This window comes from Myotis brandtii, unplaced genomic scaffold (genome assembly GCF_000412655.1).
Source record: "Myotis brandtii unplaced genomic scaffold, ASM41265v1 scaffold1612, whole genome shotgun sequence".
Taxonomy (NCBI): domain Eukaryota; kingdom Metazoa; phylum Chordata; class Mammalia; order Chiroptera; family Vespertilionidae; genus Myotis; species Myotis brandtii.
Window position 1 is genome coordinate 1,448,538 of NW_005355890.1, and position 24,206 is coordinate 1,472,743.

Here is a 24,206-nt window from a genome sequence, read left to right on the forward strand (position 1 = left end):
ACCCAGAAGTGCTGGGTACAGCCCAACCCTCCAGCTCAGCCCCGGAGACAGGCAGGACAGGCCTGGCCACTGGAGGTGCAACCCCTTACCCAGAGTGCTGAGAGAATGTTCCAGCACATTCGGGGCGGGCAGACGGTGTGCTGAGTCTGCCGAGGCAGGGACAGAGCTCAGCAAGGTGACCAGGGTTGGCTTGTCAGAGCAGGCCCCGCTGGCTTTTGCCTTAGCTGTCCCCTTTGCCTTAGAAGCTCCTCCCCTAGGACTCAGTGCAGCTGGAGCTTCTTGTCATTCCGATTCCGGCTGAAGAGGTCTTCCTGACCACCCAACCCAAGTACCCAGGCACCGTCACCCTGTCTTTCAATTACTCCTGGGGTTCACCTCCTGATATTTTCTTGTTTGTTCATGGTCTGTACACACACACACACACACACACACACACACCAGCAGCTCCTTGAGTGCAGAGACCAAATGGCTCCTGCTTCCTGCTGCCCTTTGGCACCTAGCACAGTGCTGGCCACAAAGGAGCTCGATATACACTGCGGTGCACATTGCAAGTGTATACTGCGGGTGTATACTGTGAGTGTATACTGGGTGTATACTGCGGGTGCATACTGCGGGTGTATACTGCATGTGCACACTGTGGGTGTATACTGCGGGTGCACACTGGGTGTATACTGCGGGTGTATACTGCGGGTGCATACTGCGGGTGTATACTGCATGTGCACACTGTGGGTGTATACTGCGGGTGCACACTGGGTGTATACTGCGGGTGTATACTGCGGGTGCACACTGCGGGTGTACACTTGTGGCAGTGAGTTGCTGGTACGTGTGCAGGGGAACATTCTCCAGACAGAGACCTTGGGAGGTTGGGTGAGGGAGTCGCCTGAACAGGGGTCACTTCACAGAAGTGACAGCTGATGACAGGACATCTCTGTGAAGAACAGAGGGCCAGATAGTGTTGTGGGGAATGCCAGGTGGTAGGGGCAGGGCAGGTAGAGATGCAGCAGGGACGGTGGGGGCAAGGTTGAGTGATCCCAGAGGGCTCCAGAGAGGTTGCCGAGCCCCACGGAGAACAGAGCAGTGTCAGCAGAGTGCAGCCAGGCCAGCGCCAAGGTCAAGGAGGGCAGGACTGGCTGCGGACAGTGGGGGCTGGTAGGGGTAGCCGCCCGTAGCATTTGGCAGTGACTGGGAAGTCAGAGGTGACTCCAGTGTCAGCATCAGTTCAAGGTTTGGGATTTTGTTTTGCTTTCTGTTGTTGTTAATGGATATTTTCCCGTTGGTATTTAGAGAGAGTGGGAGGGAGAGAAGGGAGAGGGAGAGAGAGAAAAAGAGAAATATTGATGTGAGAGAAACATGTAGTTTGGTTGCCTCCCGCACATGCCCTGACCAGGGCTGAGGATCATGCCTGCAACCGAGGTACGTGCCCTTTACCAGAATTGAACCCACAGCCCTTCAGTCCAGCCGACACTGTAACCACTGATCCACATCAGCCAGTGCTGTTTTGCTTGGATTTTATTGACAAGAGCCTGTGCGTGAGGGGAGTGTGGTGGGAGGCCTGGGGGCTCTGCAGGGGAGCCGCCCTCAGGAGAGGGTGTGAGCAGCGGGCAGAGGCAGTGAACAGGCTCCTAGCGGTGTCCTGAGCCAACCCTGGAGGCTGGTTCGTGCTTGTGCTGCAAGAGGAGTCTGCAGCGGGCAGTACAGCTGTGCAAGGCCGTGCCAGACGCCTGGTGGCTGGGGGAGGCAGGACCGGCTCGGGCCTGCCCACGGCCTCCGTGTGTTTCCCCATCTCTGCGCCAGCCCCGCTGCCACGGCCTCCTCCCTGGTGTCGGCTGCAGGCACTCCCCTTTCCAGTCTGGCTTGTCAGACGGATCCTCATGAAACACACCTTCAAAGGGCCATTGCAGCCCACAGCTGCCCATGCTCAGCCCACACGCCCCCCTCCCAACTTCTCCTCTGCACAGCCTGCCAGGGCGGCCTATTCCTCTCAGCCGCCTCGCGGGCCAGCTCAGCGCCTCCACACACGGCTCTGTGCACCGACACGTCTTCCTTTTCACCCATCACCTCCCAACTGGATTGTGTCCCAGGGGCCATCTCAAGCTTACTCTTCCTCACAGTAGCCCCAGGTGTAAGGACTGTTTATCACCCATCTTGCACAGATGGGGAAACAAGGCAGGTGCAGTTAGGGCACTTCTCAGGGTCACTCAGCAGCAAGGCCCTGGCTCCAGAGTCTTGCCCTTGACCCGCATGAGCCACCTGCGCTTCCCAGCCCCTCCTTGGCTCGCACTGTGGTGACAGCCTGGACTGCACCTGCCACTTCCGGTGGCAGGTGCCTGCTGGTCCCTTGAGCTTTAGTCCTGAGTGGCAGGTCAGAGGACCAGGCCATCCCTTCCTTGTCCTTCTTAATGCACAAGTGCTTGATGAACCTATCAACTGATTCCCTAGGAATGGGGTACAAGGGCTGAGCACTGGTGTGGGGGAGAGGGTCTGGGATGAGTGCTGGGCAGAGGTCCTCAGGCGCTGCTGGCAGAAGTGTCTGTTGCCTGCACTGCTTGGCTCCCCATCTCAGGCTGCAGGCTGCGGCCCTGGGAGCAGGAGCAGGTGCTGGATAACTGAATGTGAGGATCAGGACTTCTGTAGATGGTCAGCACGCAACAACTCCAAAGCGTGCATTTTCCAGGAGAACCTCAGGGTCCGGCTGCCTCCTGGGGTTCCTGTGACTCCCTGGACTATCCCAGAAGCAGCGGGGTTTCGGCCTCAGGCATCAGTATGCTCCAGACACTCTCAGGTCACTGCAGATACAGCCCTGAGCAAACTCAGTCCCTCTCTCGGGAAACTCATGGTTCAGGGCAAGACGGACATGGGGACCAGGGAAGAAGTACCGAGCCCTGGCGTGCCAGGTTGTGTTCGTGCTGCGGAGAAAGATGGAGCCGAGAAAGAGGAGGAGTGTCGGGAGGATGCTGTTTTATAAGGATGAACAGGGACATTTGAGCACAGACCTGAGGGAATCAAACAGGTTTTGGGGGAAGAAGGAACAGCAAGTGCAAAGGCACTCGGGCAGGCAAAGGCCTCTTAGGTTGGAGGAAAACCAGAGGCCAGTGTGGCTGGAGCAGAGGGCTGAGGGTGGAGCAGGAGTGGAATCAGAGAGGTAAGTGGGGACTCAAGCCCCGGGCACCTCCAGGCCCAAGTGGAGATCCATTGGAAGGAAGAGGAAAAGCATAATCCTATCTAATAATAGACAAACATGGTAATTGACCGTATCTTCGCTATGCCTCCCATTGGCCAATCAGCACGACATGCAAATTAACCGCCAACAAAGATGGTGGTTAATTTGCATATGTAGGCTCCAAGTGGTGGAGCGAAGCCTGATGGCCCCGGGGCCGGTGGAGCAGTGAAGCCTGACGTTTCCGGGGCCGGCTGTGGCCGGAACTCGGCCAGAGCGAAGGCCTGGGCCCCGGGTGCCAGAGGCAAACCGGTGCCAGCAGCCAGGGGAAAGGAAGGCCTATTGCACGAATCTCTTCATGCAACAGGCCTCTAGTTGGTTTATAAAATGTTTCCAATCTTGACATTGACTATTGGGGGTGGGGCGAAGGGAGGTGATGGCAGTAACCATGGTAAGAGCTGGCAGTTCGGCCTGGGGCGGTGGTGCCCTAGGTTGTGAGAAGTGGTCAGATTCTAGGTATATTCCCCAAGGACAGCCAATGGGACCTGGGATGTGAGAGAAGGAGGCAAGCAGGGCTCCAAGGCTGTACATCCGGCAGGTGGAGAGGCACTTGACCGAGACAGGCAAGCCCGGGTGGAACAGGCTGTGGAGGGAAGTCGGAGTTAGTGTCTTGTCGCAGGCCACCTCTTGCCACACAGCAAGCCTCTTTGGTCAAGTCATGTCTTCCAGTTTGGAGTTTGAAAAACATGGGCTTCAAACTGCTGATATCAAGGGGGATGAGCTTTGCATCTACGAGGGGAACTAGCAGAGGCACTGCCCAGCTATTCACTTGTTAGTTTACTTAATGATATGGGTTCAACACGTACCACGTGCCAGGCACTGTGCTAGACTCTGGGACAGAGTGCCTTCATGGGGCTTACATTCTAGTAAGGGAGGGGGAACAGATAATAATAAAAAGTAAATTGCACAGCATGTTGGCAGGTAATAAATTCCATGGAAATAAGGTAGGGCAGAGTCAGGATCGGCGAATAGAGTGGTGAGGGCGGGAGGATGCAGGTTGCAGGGAGCTGGGCAGGCCTCGCCAGCCAGGTGGGCCTGGAGCTGGGCTGGAAGGAGGGGAGGGCAGTTGTGCAGTGTCTGGTCAGAAGGACCACTCGGCACAGGCTCCCAGAAGCAGCAGGGGCCACCAGGGCATCGCACACAGGTGAGATCCTGGCCTTCTCTGGGCAAGAGGAGCAGCGGTCTGGCTTAGCCAGGAGCGACGGGCTTTGTGGCAGTGCCCGCACTGGAACTTGCCTGCCTCCTCTGCCCTCAGCCTGTTGAGGCCAATGGAGCGCTGCCTTCCTGGGATCATTTGCTTCTGGCCTAGAGGTGTCTGCCCTCCAGGGCTGAGTGTTTATGGAGCCGACTCCCAGAAACGGGGGCCAGGTGGGGAGATACGCTGGCCCAGCTGGGACCCATGCAGGCCAAACGAGTCCTTATCCTGGAGAGAGATGGGCTGGCTGAGCTGGAACCACAAGGGGATAAGCAACCAGAAGGTGGAGGCTCACTGTGCTGAGTGGGGTGGCGGGGTGGAGTGAGGGGAAACTGGGGAGCTCTGCATGTGTTCCTCTGACCTGCCCGAGGCTCACTGGCTGGGAGGGTCCACTGGGGGAGGGCTGCAGAGGGCCCCTGTGCGCCCCTGTGCTCGCACAGCTTGAGCCCTGAGCAGGCAGCGCTGTTTTGGGACCTCTCCCCAGACTTGCAGGGACTGAGCAAGAGGCACACGGGGTGTGGTGTCTCTCTTCACCCAGCACCTTCCCTCCCTCCCTCTCTCCCTGCCTCCTCTCTGCCCTCCTGATGGATCTGACACTAAGCCCAGAGCTCTGGCTTCCTCGGGCCTGACTCCTCGCCCTCACCCCAGCTGCTCTTTTGGGCTAAGCCCACAGCTGCTGGGGTGCTGAGCAGGTGGCTGAGGGTGTCAGAGGGAGGAAGCCAGGTGTGCTGGGCAGGCTGGGCTCAAGCAAGTGTCGGGCTCAGGACTCAAGCCCTTCCCCTTTCGGCCGCCCTGCACCTGCTACATCTGAAGAGATGGTGCCTCCGTGAACCTCCCCCACCCCCACGCTGCTCCCTGGTTCTGCACCACCACCTCTCCAGGCAGCACGTGGCCTCAGAGGGACGGTCGGAGCCTGCCTGCCCGCCTGCCCTGCCACCGTTAGCTCCGGGGCAGCTGGGCGGTCCTGGCTGGGGCCCAGCTGAGGCTGCCCGCACCAGGTGCAGGGGCTGGCGGGAAGGATCGCTTGCCACAGACACCTGGACTCATGTGGACCACGGTCCAGAGGGTGGGGAACACTGGCCCATTTGTTCAGAGAGGGTGGTCAGTTGGGGCGGGGGGAGCTAGCAGATTAAGTGACGTTTCAACCCAATGCAAGTTGTGGACCTTGTGGGGAATCCCCATTCCAACAAAACAACTACAGGAGAACATATTTGGGACTCGTAGAAAACTGAGCACAGGTGTTAGATCATAAAAGGAATTCATTCTTGGTGATTTTATTGGGCAAGAAAATGGTATTATGATTATATTGGGAGGGATCCTTATCCTTTTCTGTTAGAAGCTCTTTGTGGGTAAAATAATACAGTGTTTAGATTTGCTTTAAAATTCTCTGGGAGGAAAATGGGGAGGAGAGGATGGAACAGCAGGCAGCATGGTGATGGCGTGGACCATTGTTCCCAGCGGGGGGGGCATGCAGCTTCTCCCCTTCCCCAAGCCCTTGCTCAGGCCCCACAGGGACACGTTAAATGGAAAGAGAGGGACGCGGGCTAGTGGGCCAGAGTAGCTCAGCCAGGGGGCCTCCCTGGAGGCAGAGGAGACCCTCTCTGCTGGCCATGCTTCTAAACCAGTGGTTCTCAACCTGTGGGTCGCGACCCCTTTGGGGTCGAACGACCCTTTGACAGGGGTCGCCTAAGACCATCCTGCATATCAGATATTTACATTACGATTCATAACAGTAGCAACATTACAGTTATGAAGTAGCAACGAAAATAATTTTATGGTTGGGTCACAACATGAGGAACTGTATTTAAAGGGCCAGAAGGTTGAACAGTTATGAAGTAGCAACGAAAATAATTTTATGGTTGGGTCACAACATGAGGAACTGTATTTAAAGGGCCAGAAGGTTGAGAACCACTGTTCTAACCCATGAGTGTCTGCTGACTGCAGGCGAGTGGGCAGCCTCCAGCCCCCGGAGCTCTTCTTCCCTGGTCACTCCTCCGAGGGGCTCGCCCTGTGCCAGGCCTGGGTGACTGTGTGCCCTCCTTCTCGGGAAGGTGTGTACGCATCTCCACTGCACAGAGCGAGAGCGAGAGGTGGACCCAGGTTCTGGAAGTTGGCAGTCTGGCTCCAGAACCCACACTCTCAGCCACCAATGCCAGCGAGGCAGCCAGGGCAGGAGCCGCCGGACGTGACGACGGCCTCTCTCCCCCACAGCTGGTAGCGCTCAGCCGGCTCCTGCGCCTCATGAGGCCGGCAGCCCTCGGGCAGCACCTGGACTCCGAGGCCTCGCCACCCCGCCAGGAGCAGCAGCCCACAGCCAGTGCTAAGCGAGACTACAAGGTGAGCACCACGCTGTCCGCCCCCACGGCCAACCAGCGGGGGCCCTGAGGGGAAGGAGACCTGCAGCTGCCTCCCTGGTGAGTGGAGACTCAGTCTGGGCCCTGCCAGGCCCCACGCTGGGCTCGGGCACAGGCGCAGGCCGCTCGGCTTCTGCTGCCGGGCGCCCGGCCTGGTGGAGGCCATGGGCCGTTAGTCCCACAGCGCCAGTCAGAGAGGACGCAGGCAGCCTGCTGCTAAGGGAGGAGTGGGAAGGGACACGAAGGAGAAGCCAGGGGGTGTCCAGACAATCTGGCCCCCTGTTCTCCGAGGGCAGCGCCCGGTTAACCTGCCTGTCCCCACTCGGCGTGGTTGTCGTTGAGCCCGAGTTGTCCCGTTGCCCCTCCAGATGCTGCCCTGGTTCGCTGAAGCCACACTCTGGCGGGAGCGGCAGGTGTGGGTTCGGAGAAGTGAGGCCGTGGCCCCGGGGTGAGCGCCAGCAGGGTGGTTTGGGGCTTCAGACTGCATCCCAGACCTGGGTCCTGGGAGCCGTGATCTCAGCGAGCCCGCCAGGGGCCTCAGGGTGCGGAGTGCAGACAGGCGCCCTCCTAGTTTAGGAAGGGTGATCCCAACGGCTCCTGGGGGCTGGCAGTCAGAAGTCTAACCTTTGGGCATTATCCTGCGAATCAGATAAACGAATTAATTACTTAGTGAACACAAACCGACCATTAGGAAGAGCGGGAGCCCGCACGCTCTCCTCTGGGGAGTGGAGGAAGGTTGTCTTCCAGCTCCACCTGACGTTGGTGCCCTGCCAGGCGCGGCTTCGCGGAGTGTGGGAGCGCCCACGTGTCCCTTCTCCGGTGCCAGCTACTTCCTGACACCTGGGCGCTGGCTCGGAGGCGAGTGGAGTGTTGTGGGGTCAGCCCGGGGCGGTCTGTCTGAGCAGGGCAGTGGTGAGAGGCCTCAGGCCTGGGCTGGAGAAGGAAGAAACAGGGCGGAGGAGGGGAGTGGGGAGAGGTAAGGGAGGGGCTGTCTGTCCACCACGTGGAGAGTGCGACCTTCAGGCGCCTTGGGGCCACTCCCGTGACCTCACCCAGTGGGCGGGGTACCCTTTATTTTGAGGACGGTTCTCCCACATATGCAGGAGTTGTGGAGCGTCCCCCTGGCCAGTGGCCATATAGGACATGACCAGTTTGGCCTGGAAACATGGAGTGGCCCGACCCCGGGGCAGAAGTGCAGCGTGTGCTGGCCAGGGCAGCAGAGGGGCACAGGGGGCTCTTGATGCCTTTGCAGAGGGAGGCATGAGCCCCCTGGCCTTGGTCCTGCCTGAGAGGGAGGTGGCCCAGGGCAGGGGAGGGGAGAAAGCAGGCCAGGCTGGCGGGAGGCAAGCGGAGACAGAAATGTGAAGTGTCCCGACCCCTGGGCGGGCTCTGCTCTGACCTGGAGGCCATGGTGGGGCCGGTGGGGCCGCTGACGGCTCCAGCAGCCCAGCCCCACTCCCAGGCCGGCTGACTCCTCGTTAGGCCCCAGCACGTTTCATCTTCAAAGATGAACAGTCTACTCACCAGCCGAAAAGAGTGGAGGCGTCACCCGCCCTGTTTTACAGGAGTGGTGGTCTGGGCCGGCTGTGCTTTTATCCCAGAGCTCAAAGGCCTGGCCTTCTTTCTCCTTGAGGTGCGCGGGGAAACCAAGGCCAGAGTGAGGTTGAAAGGCGACGGGCCCTTTCCCAGCCCTTGGGCCCCCTCCCTCAGACCTGCTCGCTCCTGTCTGGGTGATTTCCTGCCCTGGAGAGACTGCGTGGTCACAGCCCTCCCCAGCCTTCAGATAGACACTCCGCCAGGCTCCACGCCCGCTTTCCCACCTCCTCTCTCTGCCTGGGGCCTTGGCACAGCCTCCTCTCCCGGTGAGGCTCCCAGCCTGCCCGCCCCCCCCCCCCCCCCCCCTCACTGGGAGAGGCGCTCTCTGCTGCCCAGGGCATGACTTTTCTGTCCTCCCTGATCTGGTGGCTTTGCAGTTGTCCCTTTACTTGTCCTTAGCTGGGCACGGCCTGTGTCTCCCAGCATCATGTGGTATGCTTGGCGCCAGATGAGTGAATGAATGAAGCAACTTCAATTCCTCTTCCTCTCTGAACTCCCCCTCCCCCACCCCTCATTCTGGAGGGCCTGAGACCTGCTCGCTCTGCACGCCCTCTTGACCTCTGACCAGTCTCTGCATGTGGCCCCCTTGCCTCTAAAGTCCTGGTGTCTTAGAGCTGCAGGGGCCTGTAGCCTGTCAGACACTGGGCTTCACAAGGGTCACCTGCTTGTGAGAGAGCCAATCGGAGAACATGGTGGGTAATTCTAAGCCAGTGAGGTTCCTGCCTAGGAACGCTAACCACCGAGTGCCACCAAGGAGACAGCCTGCTGCTAACAGCCCTCGGTGGGAGGGTGGAGCGCTGCTGTGTCCTGGCAGCTCACACACAGCTTGTGGAGTGGAGGAGCCCTGCTTCCTGACGGGCGATTAGAATACTTGCAGCATTTTCAAGTGCTTTTGGATAAAGAAATGGTTGCCCAGCCCTGGCTGCTGTGGCTCAGCTGGCTGGGCGTCATCCCCTGAGCAACAGAAACGGTTGCCCAGCCCCTTGTGGTGTGTGGGTCAGACTATTTTGAACAGAAAACAATTAAAGCCCAAAAACTCAGGAAGAGTTTGTTAGCTCCCCCTTTCCTGCTAGAGATTCAGAGAGAAAAACCTGCTTCAGAACAGGGAACCTTCTCACTTAGGAGTGAAGTGTGGCAGCTAGGCGGGGTCCAAGAACATCCGATTCCGAGGTCCCCCCCTGCACCGACTGTTGTGGGGGGCAGGCAAGAATGTATTTACCGAACGTTTGATCGTTAACCACCTGTGAATTGCCTACCTCCCCCTCCTTAGTCCAAAAGGACATATACACCTCAGTTTGCCTTACTAAGGGATATATGTCATTTGTAGTGTGTGTAATTTTTATGTTTATGTGAATTCCCTTGCACAAATATTAAGGTTTGATTTTCGCCCTGGCTGGTGTGGCTCGGTTGGTGAAAGGTTGCTGGTTCAGTTCCCCGTCAGAGCACATGCCCAGGCTGCTGGCTTGATCCCCGGTCGGGTGCATGTAGGAGGTAGCTAATCGATGTTTCTCTCTCTCTCTCTCCCTACCCCTTTCTCTCTCTAAAACCAATTTTAAAAAGATTTGGTTTTCTCCTCTTACCTTCTGTATGTCTTTCAAATCCTTCCACCAGCCAGAAGAGGGACGTTTCCCTGCCCCTGCGTGGCTGGTGTAGGCCCTGTGCTTACCTGGTTTGAGAGGGGCTCTGCCAGAGGAGGACAGACAGGTCAGAGTAAGTTTTGGGGTCTGAGAGGGGGAGAGGATGTCTTCATGCAGGAGTGGACTCCAAGAGTTGGCCTCCAGGTTCCCCCTCTGATCCAAGGACACCAGTTCTGTGAGAGACAGGCCCCTGGGCTCCGTGGGAGGCTGCTCCAGCCCCTGGCAGACAGACGCAGGTAACTGCACTCACGCGGCCACTGTCTCCAGGAAGCTACCCGCTCAGCCTTCCAACCAGAGCCAGGGATCCAGAGCTTTTTTGTTCTATTGTTGACTCATGTAAACCATTGTCGATGTAAGCAATGTCCAAACCTGTAGATAATTTTTAAAAATATATATTTTGATTTTTTTACAGAGAGGAAGGGAGAGGGATAGAGAGCCAGAAACATCGATAAGAGAGAAACGTCGATCAACTGTCTCCTGCACACCCCCTACTGGGGATGTGCCCACAACCAAGGTACATGCCCTTGACCGGAATCAAACCTGGGACCCTTCAGTCCCCAGGCCGACGCTCTATCCACTGAGCCAAACCGGTTAGGGCAATTTTTAATGAATTTGGTTGAAAAATGCTCCTGAAATGGCAGTTTTGCAGCTTCTTTTATACATTAGAGTCGAAGGAGGAGATGTAAAGGGGTTACATGAAACCCATTGGTAGATTAGGGAGGCAGGAGAGAGCAACGTGGGGGGAGGGGGGATCTCTGACATTGGATAAAGGAAAACAGACACACACTTCTTTTTTTAGATATTTTTATTGATTTTGGAGAGAAAGGGAGAGGGAGAGAGAGGTAGAAACAGCAATGATGAGAGAGACTCATTGATTGGCTGCCTCCTGCACTTCCCCTAGTGGGGATCAAGCCCACAACCCGGCATGTGCCCTGATCAGGAATCGAACCATGACCTCCTGGTTCCTAGGTCGACGCTCAGCCACTGACAGGTACTTCTTTTACATTGTGGGTACAGGACGGTGAACATTTACCGCACGGAGATGGTATGCGGGGGTTAAGATAACAATGACAGTTCACTCTGGGTTGTGAGGGCTCTGAAAGAAGATTACTCTGGCATTTCAAAGGCATGTTATCTTATTGATGCAAAAAGATAGTAGGCAGGCTCACTTAGGTAAAGACTGACTTTGTCACGCAAGCTGCGGGCCTCGGACGTGACCTGCTTTCAGTTAGGAATTTTGATGATCAAACCATCTACGTGATGACTTTAGGTCCCGTGAGTGTGTAAGGCCGCTACGTTGGCCTCCCCTGAGCCAGCAGGTTTAGCACGTGGCTCCTTTCTTGTCCGCAGCGTGTTTGGGCAGCTTTTGTCTGGTTGTATCCTGGTCGATCTCAGGGTCTCGGCCTCCCTTTTACTGAGGTTGTTGATACCGGCCTTGCTGAACCTCCGAGTCTGCTGTGCCCCGTCTCCCGCCCTTCCCTGCAGGATCTCTATGGTGCAGGGAGTTCTCCCCAGTTTGGTTACATTTGGGAGCTTTGAGGAAGTAGACTGTCTCTCACTGTGAAAGAAAAGGAAGGTCCACAAAGGGGAAGTCCGGGGGGGGCTGCACCAAGGCGCCAGGAGCCCGTCCTGTCTCCTCGTCAGCCTCTGGCCTCATCCTCCTCACAGCCAGATGATGTCCTTGTAGGACAGACACTGAGGTTCTGCACACGTGATGGGCCCTGTCCCTGGTGGACTAGCTGCAAGAGACCACATGCCGGATGAGCCTGGCCGGCCACAGGTGGCTCCTGCCAGCTTCCTCGCCATGCCTACGGCCTGCGGTCAGCCCTGTGCTGGGCGTGCCTACATGGGAGAAGTGCTGGTGTAGAATTGATTGTTGGAGGCGGGTGTGCTCCAAGCTGGACCACGCTTCGGGCCACACGTCCTTTGAGTGCTCTTACCCCTGGGATCCCCGCATGCCCACCGCAGAGGGCGTTGGCCTGGATGTGCCCGCGTCTGTGCGCCTGCGTCTGTGTGTGTTGTGCACCTCTCCTGTATATCTTTGTGGTGCATATATCTTTGTGGTAATAGAGCCGACGAACAAGTTTTACTGCTTTTGCTTCTGCTGCTGTGATGGCTGCAGGCCTGTCCCTGTGTCTGGCCTGCTGCCAAGAACACCTGAAGTGACTGGGGTCGGCTTGGGCGGTTCTGGGAAGGGCAGGGAGGGGGCAGGCCCCTGGCGGCTGTGTGCCTGCCAGCACTCTACTGCCGCTCCCAGCAGCATGGGACCGTGTTCCCTGGGGCTGCTGAGCACAGGCCTGGTGCCTGTCACCCAGAAGGACGGGTGCACTGGAGCCTCTCCCTCTTCCTATACCCTCTGCCTTCTCCTTGCACGGGACTCCCTGTCTTGCTGCCCCTCCCCCTGCCTTAGGGAGAGCCATGGTTAGCAGGGAAGGGAACTGACTGGGCACAAGGAACAGGAAGCAGATGTTGGGGAGTCGGGAGTCCCTTCCCTGGCTGGTCGTTGGTGCGTTCTTACTTCCTCCGCAGTGAGGAGCCTCAGACATCTTTGGAAGTCAACGTCAGAGCTGGCCTTTGGAAAGCTGACCCTAAAGGGCACCTGCGCACTTCACGCGCACCTCATTGGCCGCCGAGCCTCTACAGAGTGGCCTCCTGAGCATCCAAAGCCACACGGCTTGGGCCCAGACCCGCTCTGTCAGGTGTGTGAGCAGAGCTTGAAGGGGCAGAGCTCGGCGGGCAGCAGGCGGGCTTCTCAAGGCAGCTGGCATTCAAGCCTGCTCTCTGCCCACCCACCCCAGGCCCAGGGGCCCCGGCACAGTCCTTGCCCCGTGCTTGTGACTTCTCTGTTCTGACCTAACACCTTCCCAGCCTCTTTATCCTGCAAGTCCTCCTGGGCCACTCTGTGATCATCTTCCTCCCGTTGCTGCTCAGGAAAATACAACCCTCAGTGCCCGTCCGTCAACCCAAGCCCTGCCATCCCTGCTCCTCAGCTGGCCCTTCATCCATGCGCTTCCCTCCGGGGTCACATCACACCACTTGATTCCAGGCAGTGCTGTCCTTCCCAGAACCCCCTTCTCAGGCCTGAGGCTTTGCTCCTGCTCTTGCTCCTTCTGGCAGTGCCGGCCTGTCCCCTGTCCTGGATTCCGTGGTCCCACAGGCTATTCGCTCACCCTGTGGCTTCACTCACCTAAACGGCGTCACTGTTGAGTCTGTCTCAACTGCATCCCCAGTGGATCCCTCTTCAGAGGGAACAAGCCCCTTCTGCTGGGCATAGCAAGGGCCCAAGGGACCCTTCCCACCCGCTGTGCCCAGCCCACCCGCCCGGGCCTGAGCCAGGAGGTGGAGGAGCAGTGTCTTTTAAAAAAATAAATGTCTCACCCTGGCTGGTGTGGCTCAGTGGATAGAAGGGTCCCGGACTGAAGGGTCCTGGTTTGGATGCCAGTCAAGGGCACATGCCCAGGTTTCGGGCTTGATCCCCATTAGGGGGCATGCAGGAGGCAGCCAATCAGTGATTCTCTCCTCTCTCTCCCTCTCCCTTCCTCTGAAATCAGTATAGTAAAAACAAACAAATAAACATGTCTCTACTGATTTTAGAGAGAGAAGAATGGAAAGGGAGAGAGGGAGAAAGAAACATCGATGTGAGAGAAGCATTAATTGGTTGCCTCCCCGACACACTCCAACCAGGGATCAAAGTGGAAACCCAGGCATGTGCCCTGATCAGGAGTCAAACCCACCACCTTTTGGTGCCGGGCCGATGCTCCAAGCAACTGGGCCACACTGGCCAGGGCAAGAGCAGTGCCTTCTAAGTGCTAAGTCTAAGCAGCGTAGGCTCCGCAGCACTACACAGCTGAGGGGCCTGGCAGGGGTGAGGCCCCACCCACTGCTCTGTCTGCAGGAGCAGTTGCCAGGCAGACCGTGCTTCTCACCAGCTCTCTGCTCACTGCCTTTCCTGTCCCTTCTCCCCGTCTTTGCCAGGACTTTGTAGTGACAGAAACTCAAACACACCCTGGCAGGTCTGGAGAGCCCCTCCAGCTGGGACAGGGCTGAGCAGTGTCGTGAGGCCTCGGCGCTGCTCCCTGAACCTCGCGGCTCTGCCTCCCAGCAGGCTCTCCCCCTGGGGCTGGACCCTCCACACTCTCACCCTGCCCTCATGAGCCCCAGCCAGGGAGAAAGAAAGGCTTGTCCCGGCCTCCTAACCAGAGTCCCAGAGTTTAGTCTCAGTGGCTTGGCAAAAAGGTCATGTGCTCATCTCTAAAACAATCACAGAGCCAGGTGCACAGGAATCGGCCAGCCTAGGCCATGTCTCCCCTAGAGTCAGGGCTAAAGTCACTATCTTGGAGCAACATGGCCTGGGTGTAGGGAACAGGAGGCTGGGACAGTGACAAAGGGAGGGACAGAATCTGGGCACCTGGAAACCTTAGACATCCATGGCATCCTCCTGGTCTTCAGCCATGGGCAGTGGTCCTACGTTATTATCCTTGGGAGGCAGGAGGAGGGCTGTGCCTGCCAGGAGCCAGATCAGCGAGTGGGAAAGAGAAGGGAAGGAGCCATTGCTCCGGAAGAGGCACTGCACTGGGAGGCCTCTCCAAGCCCCTGAGGATGCTCGGGCCATGCCCGCTGCTCTCGGGCTCCTCAGCATGGCGCCCAAGTACTGATGCGTGGACTCTCGAATTGTGCGTGGAGAACCTAGTCCCTCTTGGGCAGATGCAGAGCTGGGTTTCCGGTCCACATCCCTCTGGGGTCAGGGTCTCTAGTTCTGGCTGGAGAAGCAGGAAGAGCCAGCCAACCCCTGTCTGTCATCTCCCCAGCCCTCAGGGCCAGCAGGAAGCTGGAAGGGAAGGGTGGGCTGGGTGGAAGGGCTCTAGCAAGGCTTTGCCTACAGCTCCCCACCCCTCCTCCCGAGGGCATATGAGCAGTGGGTCAGACGCTCAGATAACCTCCCTACAGCTGGTCCCCAGGAACAGAAGCCCTCAGCCTTCCTGCTTTCGTCCCAACTCCATCTCTCCCCCACCCTGCACCATACTGTGCCCTGGCCTCCAGTTCCGCCCTGGCCTCCAGTACCAAGAGCCGAGGCCAGGGCCGCCCAGGGCCTAGACCTGAGGCAAGATAGAGCTAAGAAAATCCTGTCTCTCCTAAGTGAGTTCAGTCCTCAGGTCTGAGGCGGTGGACGGACACAAGCCGGGCTCCAGCAGCCTCCAGGTTCCAGGGCCTCTGCCCAGCGGGGCTCGGAGCACTCTCTAGGCGCCGTCCTAACAGCTGAGCCCAGTCCTACTCCTGTCCAGATGCTACAGCTTGTCTCCCATCACCCTCAAGTGCCTCATCTCTGGGCTCAAACCCACCCCCACCTCCGAACAGTCACTTTCATTAAGAGGTGAGTGTGGCAGGCCCTGCTATGACGTCTCTGGCCTCTCTGCCCTGTGCCTGCAGGGACCCTGGCCTGAGAAGAGGTGTGTCACCATCTCTTCTCATTTTCTGGTGATCAGTCCAATGTCCTCGTCATTTCCTTCTCTCTAGGACTTATGGCCGAGGACTTGTCCTGGTCGGAGTCATTTCCAAACTCCGCTTTCCTCTGCTTGCTGCTGTCATGATGGTCCAAGCCAAGGTCAGGGTGTGACCTTGAGCAGGCGCATGGCTGTGGTGGCTGTGGGGGTCAGGAAGAGATAGTGTCCTCGAGAGGCTAGCAGAGGCCACATTCCAGGACAGGTCCAGCCGAGGTCCCCCTAGAAAATGCATCCCCTCTCGTCTTGTTTTTGTGGACACACCAGCCGGACGAGCTGCCAGGCTTTCTCGTGGGCTGAGGCCCTTGGCCTGGGGCCCGCAAGTAGCCCTGCGTCAGGATTACTCATCACTAATTATTGTTGTCATATCCCGCCTGTGGTGGAGGACCTAGACCATGCCCTGGGGGCTCGGGCTCTGGGCCTCTCCCTATCCAGCCTCCAGCAGGCCCTTGGGCCCTTGCTGTGCCAGCAGTAGGGCCTTGTTCTCTCTGAAGGGGGACCATAAGGGTGCACGTCCGCATGTGCGCGCGCGCGCACACACACACACACACACACACACACACACACTCGGAGCTTGTCCAGCTTAAGGCAGAAGCACAGACATCTGCTCAGATCTAACCTTCACTGGAGGTGGTCACGCAGTCAGGGGACCTCTCCAAGCTCAGTGTCCACATCTGAGGCCCCGCCCCCCTCTCAGGGCACTGGGGAGTGGGGCTGTAGGTTTAAATTTCATTTTGAAGAACAGAAAGAAGGAAAATAAAAATTCTCCAGGACCCAGCTCTGGCCTTGGGTCTGAAATGTGCCACGGGAATAGACCAGGGCAGCGTCAGTCTTGCCCAGGCCAGATTAGCTCTAGTGTTGACCTCCAGCACCTGTGCGTGAGTCTGACTGTCTCCCATGGAACAAACCCCGAGAGGACCACACCGGACAGTGCCGGGCCTGGGGCAGAGTCCTCTCCTGGAGTCCGCGCTGTGGCTGGGCTGCACCGCAGGCCCCTGGTCAGGCTGAGAGCAGCCCAGCCAGGTGGTGGCTGATGCAGGTCCTCCAGCGCAGCTACCACCCAGAGCCAGTGAGCCGGAGGGGTGAAGCCGGAGGAGGCTGCTCTGGGGTCCCGGGGTCCCAGGCAGAAACCCTGACACCCATAGGCATTCAGGGCTTTTTGAGCCGGAGCCTGGACCCCTGGGCCCCAGAGGGCACATCCCGTGGGTTCATCATGGTCCTCCCCAGCAGTTGTTCCTGGGTCAGCCTTAGCTCCCCCCACCCCGCCCCCACAGCAGCTGCCTGGGGCCTGGCGGGAGCAGCTCCCACAGGATCCTCCTGCCAGGGGCAGGTCTGCCATCCCCTCCAGCCTGGCTGCCTTGAGAAGGTTAGATCTGAGCAGGGTGAAGACTTGCCTGGTTCGTTAAGTCTGGATTCCTGTCATGACCTGAGGTGGGAGAAACCATAGTGTTCTGGGCAGAGCCAGTGGCTTCCTGGGAGATCCTCTCCCTCCTCCTCTCTGCCCCTTTTTAGCACAAATGCTCCTGGCCACAGCCCGCTTCCTTGGCACGGCTGGAGGGGAATTTTGTGAAGGAGGGAGTTCCTGGGAAACGGCCACCCTTTCCCCTCTCCTCTGTGATGCAAGGCTGCAGAGGGAGTCTTGGCCCTGGTTCCTGGGGTCAGAACTCCCCCTTGGTGGGTGACAGGCCCAGCACACTGTCTTCTATCTCTTACCCTTGTCATACTTCCCCAGGGGCCGGGTGGGCCCTTTAAGGCTCCAGAGCCAGGAAGGAGGCATCCTGCACGGCACTTCTCAGAAAAGTCCGCCTGGCTCTGGGAAAGACCCAGGAAGCGAAAGCTGCAGGCCTTGCCAGCGGCAGCGGCGTCAGCAGGGGACGGTCCCGTCTTGTCCACATGGGGTTCAGGCACGTCCCGTTCCGCGCCCTCAGACTCTGCCTCTCCCCAGTTGTTGTCTGAGGTTTCCCGGGCCCGTTTCCCATGGGGGCTTCCCAGCCTCCAACTCACTCACACCCAGTGTCTGTGTGTGTATGTGGAGGGGGGAGCGGAGGCTGGGCAGCCTGAACGGTGAGGGCCCATTTTTCAGACAAGTTCCTGAAGACTGGACAAGTATAGCCCCTCACCGCCTCCTGCCTCGCTTTAACCCCGCCCCGCCCCCACGCCTTAGGGACCTGGAGGGGCCTGGGCCACCACTCACTCCCAGCTGTGCAGGAAATGGGAGCAGCGGGGGCTTTGGTGGCGACCAGCAGCGGGTGCCTCTGCCCAGCCTCCCCCTTTCCTGTGTCTTGAAAGAAATCAGAGCCCCGAGCCTGGTGCCAGCCGGGACAGGAATGGGCTTGCTAAGTTCAGGAACTGGTCACAGCGACTGGAGCAGGAAACAGCGCTCACACCTGGCTGTCTGCTTTGTGTCCTCCTGGGCGCGCTGGCTCTCACCACGGCTGGCTGGCGCTCGGGCCGCCTCTGGTCCCCCCGCCACAGGGGGACTGTCGGAGGATGGAGACTCCGGTCCGGCCTCCTCTGAGCCAGAGCCCAGTGTCCACTGACGTCTGCTTTTCTGGGAGGCGTCACCGGTGCTCTTACCTCTCAGTGCTGAGACTGCAGGTCGGGGGTACGTGGTCTGGGCGTGTCCTATGTACATACGAAGCCTGTTTCCCAAAAGCACTGCTGTACAGACTAGCCATCAAGATGCTGACCACAGGGGGAACTGTTTTGGGGATCCCAGTGTTTGAGTCCTGCCTGGGTGCACTGGCCAAAGAAATGCAGGAGCAGGAAGTGGGGGTGGGCGAACTTTCCTCTACCCTCAAGGTGCACAACTTCTGGCTGGTCTAATAATCAAATAGACTTGAGACAGGTTAGCAAGAGAAATTAACCAAATTTAACACATGTGTATGGGAACCTCACATGTCGGCGAGGTTCCGAGACAGAAGGGGACAGAGGTATATAATCTACTGTGGAAGCTTCACAGGCTCAGTGCAGGATGCTAAGAGCAGATGTGCCCTGACTGGTGTGGTCAGTGGCTAGAGCGTTGGCCCAAGTACTGAAGGGTCACAAGTTTGATGCCTGGTCAAGGGCATGTACCTGGGTTGCAGGTTGGATCCCTGTCCCCAATTGGGGGACCTGGGATTTTTTCATTCCCCCCCCCCCCCCCGCCTCCCTTCTACTCTCTGTAAAAATCACGGGGGAAAATATTCTCAGGTGACGATTAACAAAAAAAAAAAAAAAAAAAAGAGCAGATGTTTACTAAAAGTTTGCCCTGCTGTCTAGGTGGGTTGAAAGGATTATTGCTGAAGTGGGCAAGGCCTCTAGCTCAAATTCTTCTAGGCAGTTACAGGTGGGAGGCAGAAGTTGCTCCTCAGCCTGCGGCTAAAGTTGCCTTTAGCTCCAAATAGTCTGCATACCACAAGAGCACATCTTGGGGTAACTCATTCTGGACCCCAACAAAAGGAAAAATAGTTTCATAGTGAATTGCCCAATCAGGAAAGAGGTAGCTCTAACAGCCCAATGGTGTGTGGGTTGTAGGGCAAAATCACAGGACCCTGTCTTAGGGATGTGGGTTGTGCTGGGAGCTGATTGCTGATGGATCAGGTAAATCATTGCTTCAGGTCTGAGGACTGCTGAGGTCTGCTACAGCATCCCACTATCTTATTTTATGGAAAGTAGCCAAGGGGGTCTTTATTTTAGGGTTAAGGAGCTAAAACATAATTTGGGTGAAGATGTTATCTTTTTTTAAAAAAAATATGTTTTATTGATTTTTTACAGAGAGGAAGGGAGAGGGATAGAGAATAGAAATATCAATGAGAGAGAAACATCAATCAGCTGCCTCCTGCACACCCCCTACTGGGGATGTGCCCGCAACCAAGGTACATGCCCTTGACCGGAATCGAACCTGGGATCCTTTAGTCCGCAGGCTGATGCTCTGTCCACTGAGCCAAACCGGTTAGGGCGAAGATGTTATCTTTAACCTGTAGAGGTCTGAGCCTTGTCAGGGCCCAGGCACTGTCTTCTGCTGCCTCGGGGGCTACGGATTATTGGAGAAAAGGCTAGGTCTCTGAGGGGTATATATATAGAGAGAGAAGTGATTTCTAGCGCTAGGATTCAAAATTAAATTTAATCAAACTTGTAAGGACCCTCGGTTCAGCACCTTATCCCCTTAAGTGGGGTCAAGGTCTTCCTTAAAGGGCCCCCGTCACTGAACCCCGATTCCAGGCATCACCCTCGAATGCAAGGAGAAATGCACCAACCCCTCTTCTGGGTAGGAGCCGTTCCCCACCCCCCACCCCAGCTTTGGAAAATGGGCTTATAAAATAAAATGTGGTTAGTGGGGCTTTTCTTCAGAGCTACCATTTCCTTCTTGCTGTTACACTCCCACCCCCCAAAACTCGTTCAGGGGATTTTCCTCCAGCTGAATCATGGGAAAGAGCAAAAGAGCAAAGTTGTGAAATTTGCATACAAGTAGTCCTTTTTTCCTCAATAAATTCCTCCTCACAGATTTCCCCCAGGGCATTCCTCAGATCCTGGGCCCACCCCACCACACTGTCTCCTAGGAAGATGAGTTCTGCAGGGTGCCTGGTCCCAGGGACCCATTCAAGCTGGCGGAAGGTCCCTTCTAGCCCCAGGCTTGCTGTGCACAGCACAGGCCTCCACTGAGCATGCGGGCAGAGGGAAGAGCCACTGTCCCCAGCTCAGGGCTAAGGGACAACTAAGTGAAAGGGATGAGAACTAACCCCTTTCTCTCCCTCTCTGCCCGGCCCCTCCCTGGCTCTCACACCCACCCTGCAGCTATGGCCCTTCAGCCCCTGAATGTTGTCTTTAGCGTCTCACCCTAGCCCTAGCTCCCCAGGGCTCAGCTGCTGCTGCTTTAAAAAAAAATTTTTTTTTTTATTGATTTCAGAGAGGAAGGGAGGAGAGAGAGAGAGAAACATCAATGATGAGAATCATTGATTGGCTGCCTCCCGAACACAACCCAGGCATGTGCCCTGACCAGGACCTCCTAGTTCCTAGGTCGATGCTCAACCACTGAGCCAATGCAGTGGGCTCCGCTCCTTTCCAAGATCACACTCATCCCAAACCCAGCCAGGCTTAGTCAGTTCTAATCGGCACTGTCTTGTTTATAATTAATTTTTAAAAACTTTCATTATACTTTGATCATATGAGTAAAGTATACACATTGTAGAGAAATAATCTTAAAAAGAAAAAAAAATGAGGAGGATGTCCTATAACCCTTTCTCTCAGAGCCGCATTGCCACTGATGTTCCCACCTCCGCGGTTCTGTGCCCGCTTCTCCGGGTGTCCATCTGCCCCCCACGTCAGGGAGGAGCAGACTTCCCTCCACCCTCAAGGCTCGTCTGGCTGGCCTGATAATCAGAGACCCGAGCCAGATTAACAAGAGAAAATAACATGTAACACATACGTATGTACAGGAACCCCGCAGGCACATGAGAGAGTCTGAGTCCCACATGTGGGCCAGGTTCAGGGACAGAAGGGGGCTGAGGTATGTAGGACCTTCTGAGCTGGGAAAAGGTCATGTCCTTGGGGCCTTCCAAGGGTCATCGCAGGGTGGATGGTAAGAAGCACAGGCATTCAGCAAATAGGTATTTGCCCCATCTCTTTTGACCTTTCTTTTTTTTAAAAAAATTTTTTAAAAATATATTTTATTGATTTTTTTACAGAGAGGAAGGGAGAGGGATAGAGAGTTAGAAACATTGATGAGAGAGAAACATTGATCAGCTGCCTCCTGCACACCCTTGAGTCTGCAGGATGACGCTCTATCCACTGAGCCAAACCGGTAAGGGCTCTTTTGACCTTTCTATAGGTCAAATTCGGCAAGGCCCTTAATTCCGTGGTCGGCAAACTGCGGCTCTCGAGGCACATGCGGCTCTTTGGCCCCTTGAGTGTGGCTCTTCCTAAGCCTTAGGAGTACCCTAATTAAGTTATTAACAATGTACCTACCTGTATAGTTTAAGTTTAAAAAATTTGGCTCTCAAAGGAAATTTCAATCGTTGTACTGTTGATATTTGGCTCTGTTGACTAATGAGTTTGCCGACCACTGCCCTAATTCAAATTTTCCAGGTAGTTAAAAGGAGGGGCCGAAGTTTCTCTTGAGCCTGAGGCTAAAGTTGCCTTTAGCTCAAAACAATGTGCATACCAGAGAGTCCTGGAGTGACTCAGCCAGCCTCCCTCCTCTCCATTGCCCACTGCCCAGACCCTGCCACCAGCCCGGGCCTCAGGGTGCCCCTCCCCGCTCCACCCCAGCCAGCTTCCAGCCTCTGTTTCCCTGAATCAGCCCCAGGTACTGTAATCAGCCCACCCGGCCCCACATAGTAACCTCACGGCGATCCTACTATTCCTTAGAAGCCTGTTGTAGCTTAGTCACTTCCTCCTTGAACCTCTGAGCTGCATACCACCCCCAGGCACTTAGAAGGACCCCTCTCATTTTGCGCGCTGGGGAGGCTGAAATTCAGGGTCTGTGGCCAAACGATTGCCTTCCTGCAGTATCGTTCTCCTCTGATGTCTAAGGTTGGTGGCTGTGTCTCAGTCCAAGGGCAGTGGGCACACAGGCCTGCGCCTGCTTTACGTCCGGGGTGGGGGAGGGGTGGTGGTGAGCCGCTTGGCGGACTGCAGAGGTCAGAGGGGCTCCAATGCTGTGGCCCTCCCTCCAAAGGGCACGGTCAGTCTGGGGACAGGGAGCCCCCGGGGAGCAGGGGGTTGCTAGCAAGTTAGCTCCCTGGTGAGCTGGCCTGCTGGGGGACTGGCAGCTGCAGGACCCTGCAGTCGGAGCTGGCTCAGAGAGGCCAGGCGTGACCCCCAGCCGCACTGCGTCCCCCTCGCTGCATCTCTGTGCCTGCCAGCCTGCCTTCCGGTCAGGCCCCCTGGGGGCCTCGCTGCCGTGTTGAAGAACAGGCTGGGTCTGCGCAGGGCAGGTGCTGCTGGGGGAGGGGCAGGTGGTCTCCGTCAGGCCTTTGCACTGTGGCCTTTGAATTCAAGAAGACTATCCCACAGTGCCAAGTCTGGTGCCCTCGAAAGTGGTTCTAGCTTCTGCCCTAAGGAGGCTTCTGGTCTGTGCAAAGAGGCTGCCCCATTTCTGGGTACCACTTGGTGCTCTAGGGGAAGTGATGGCAGGGGGAGCCTTGGGCTGGTTCTGAGCTCCAGCCCCGTTCTGGAGCTGCCTCTCCCTCCAGCTCAGCCTCAGGGCCGGTTATCTGCAGGTACGGGCAGGTCAGGGTCATTTCCTGCCACCCTCCCTGTCTCAGACATAGGAGTCCGAGGTGGGGATGTCCACAGACAGAACCTCAGAGTGCCAGGAGCAGACCGTCTCCACAGCAGGGCCTCGCCGGTCTTTAGGGTGCTCCCAGTACCTCCTTTTCTCTGCACACCCACAGAGTCCAGGGCCCTGGGATCACACCATTCTGACCAAATGGCACCCCTCAGTCTCTAGGGCAAGAGCAAGGGTATGCGTTGGTGGGTAAGGCGTGCAGATGCGCACCCACAGCCATCACTCTGCCTCCGCCTCTTCGCCTGCCTCCTCGTGTCTGCAGGTCTGAATGTCTGGATGGGCTGCACATCTGTCTGTGCAAGTGGTGTTCCACCCAGGGGTGAGCTGGGCACCCATGGGCCACGCCCCCCCAATCGAGGAGAGTGGCCCCCAGTGACAGCGCCCATAGATGTAGGTGGCACCTTGAGGAGCAGGGCAGAGGTCAGAGTGGACAGCCCCTCCCTAGCGGCGCTCTCTCCACTGGAGCCCCGGACAGGGCTGGGCAGCGTGGGCTCTGGAGGGAAGGGTTTCTTCCTTTTCTGAAGGAAGGGAGAGCCCTGTGAGTGGGGCCCTGGGCTCCTTAAAGACGCCTCCCAGGAAACTGGCTGGAAGCCCAGCCCTCACCCTGCAGGGCCTGGAAGGAGGACTGGGGTGAGGGACTCAGGGAGGCCCGTCTCCTGTGCTCTCTCCAGGTCTGCTACCTGTGCCACAGCCTCCTGACACTCGCTGGGGTGGTGGTCAGCTGCCAAGACATTACTCCAGACCAGCGGGTGAGTCTCCCAAGAGGCTGGGCTACAGTCAGCTGGGGCGGCGCCCACCCTGCTCTCAGGAACTGCAAAGAGGGGCTAAGAAGCAGCAGCAGTTGGGGGGTGGGGGTGCGTGGAGCAGGCCTCTGCCTTCTCCCAGCATCCCATGGGGCCTTCTCAAGAGTTACTGACATGTGCCCCAGCACTTGCCCTGTCCCTCTCCTCTTTCCTTCTCCGGCCGCCCCTCCACGGTGCCTCTGCAGGAAGAGCTGCGGCTGTTGTGTATGCAGTTGGACCGTCACATCAACACCCATATCCGGGAGAGCCCCCAGGCCATGCACCGGACCACGCTCAAGGACCTGGCTACCCAGACCCACATCCGCTGGCAGGAGCTGCTGACCCACTGCCGGCCCCAGGTGGTGCCCCTCTAGCCTCCGGACCTGGGAGGGGAGGGAAGTGGTCAGGCAGCTGACCAGAGCCAGAGCACGCCTCCCCCCCCACCGTGTCCACCCCCACTGCAGCTGCTGAGCTTCGGGCTGGAAAAGGCTGGAGCGGGCATTGTGGGGGAAGGGAGGGCCTGGAGGCCTTCAGCATTCTTATCAAGAGTGAGATACCAGTGTGGGTGTGTGGCGTGGGGTACAGAGAAGCCTCTACTGAGCAAATGCAGAGGAACTTTGCCCAGAGAGGGGAGACCCGGGCACCAGAGGCGCCAGC

General features: G+C 57.4%; 1 protein-coding gene across 3 annotated transcripts in view; it reads left to right on the forward strand.

The window, feature by feature from the left end:
* The window catches only part of FAM178B (family with sequence similarity 178, member B), a 91,404-nt gene that overhangs the window by 65,902 nt on the left and 1,296 nt on the right, over window positions 1-24,206 (forward strand). For all 3 annotated transcript variants that reach the window (XM_005862244.2, XM_014536419.1, XM_014536420.1), the window contains 3 exons: window positions 6,624-6,749; window positions 23,439-23,516; window positions 23,756-23,908. In XM_005862244.2, coding sequence (XP_005862306.1) covers window positions 6,624-6,749; window positions 23,439-23,516; window positions 23,756-23,908 — 357 coding nt within the window. The remainder of the gene's footprint in view (window positions 1-6,623; window positions 6,750-23,438; window positions 23,517-23,755; window positions 23,909-24,206) is intronic.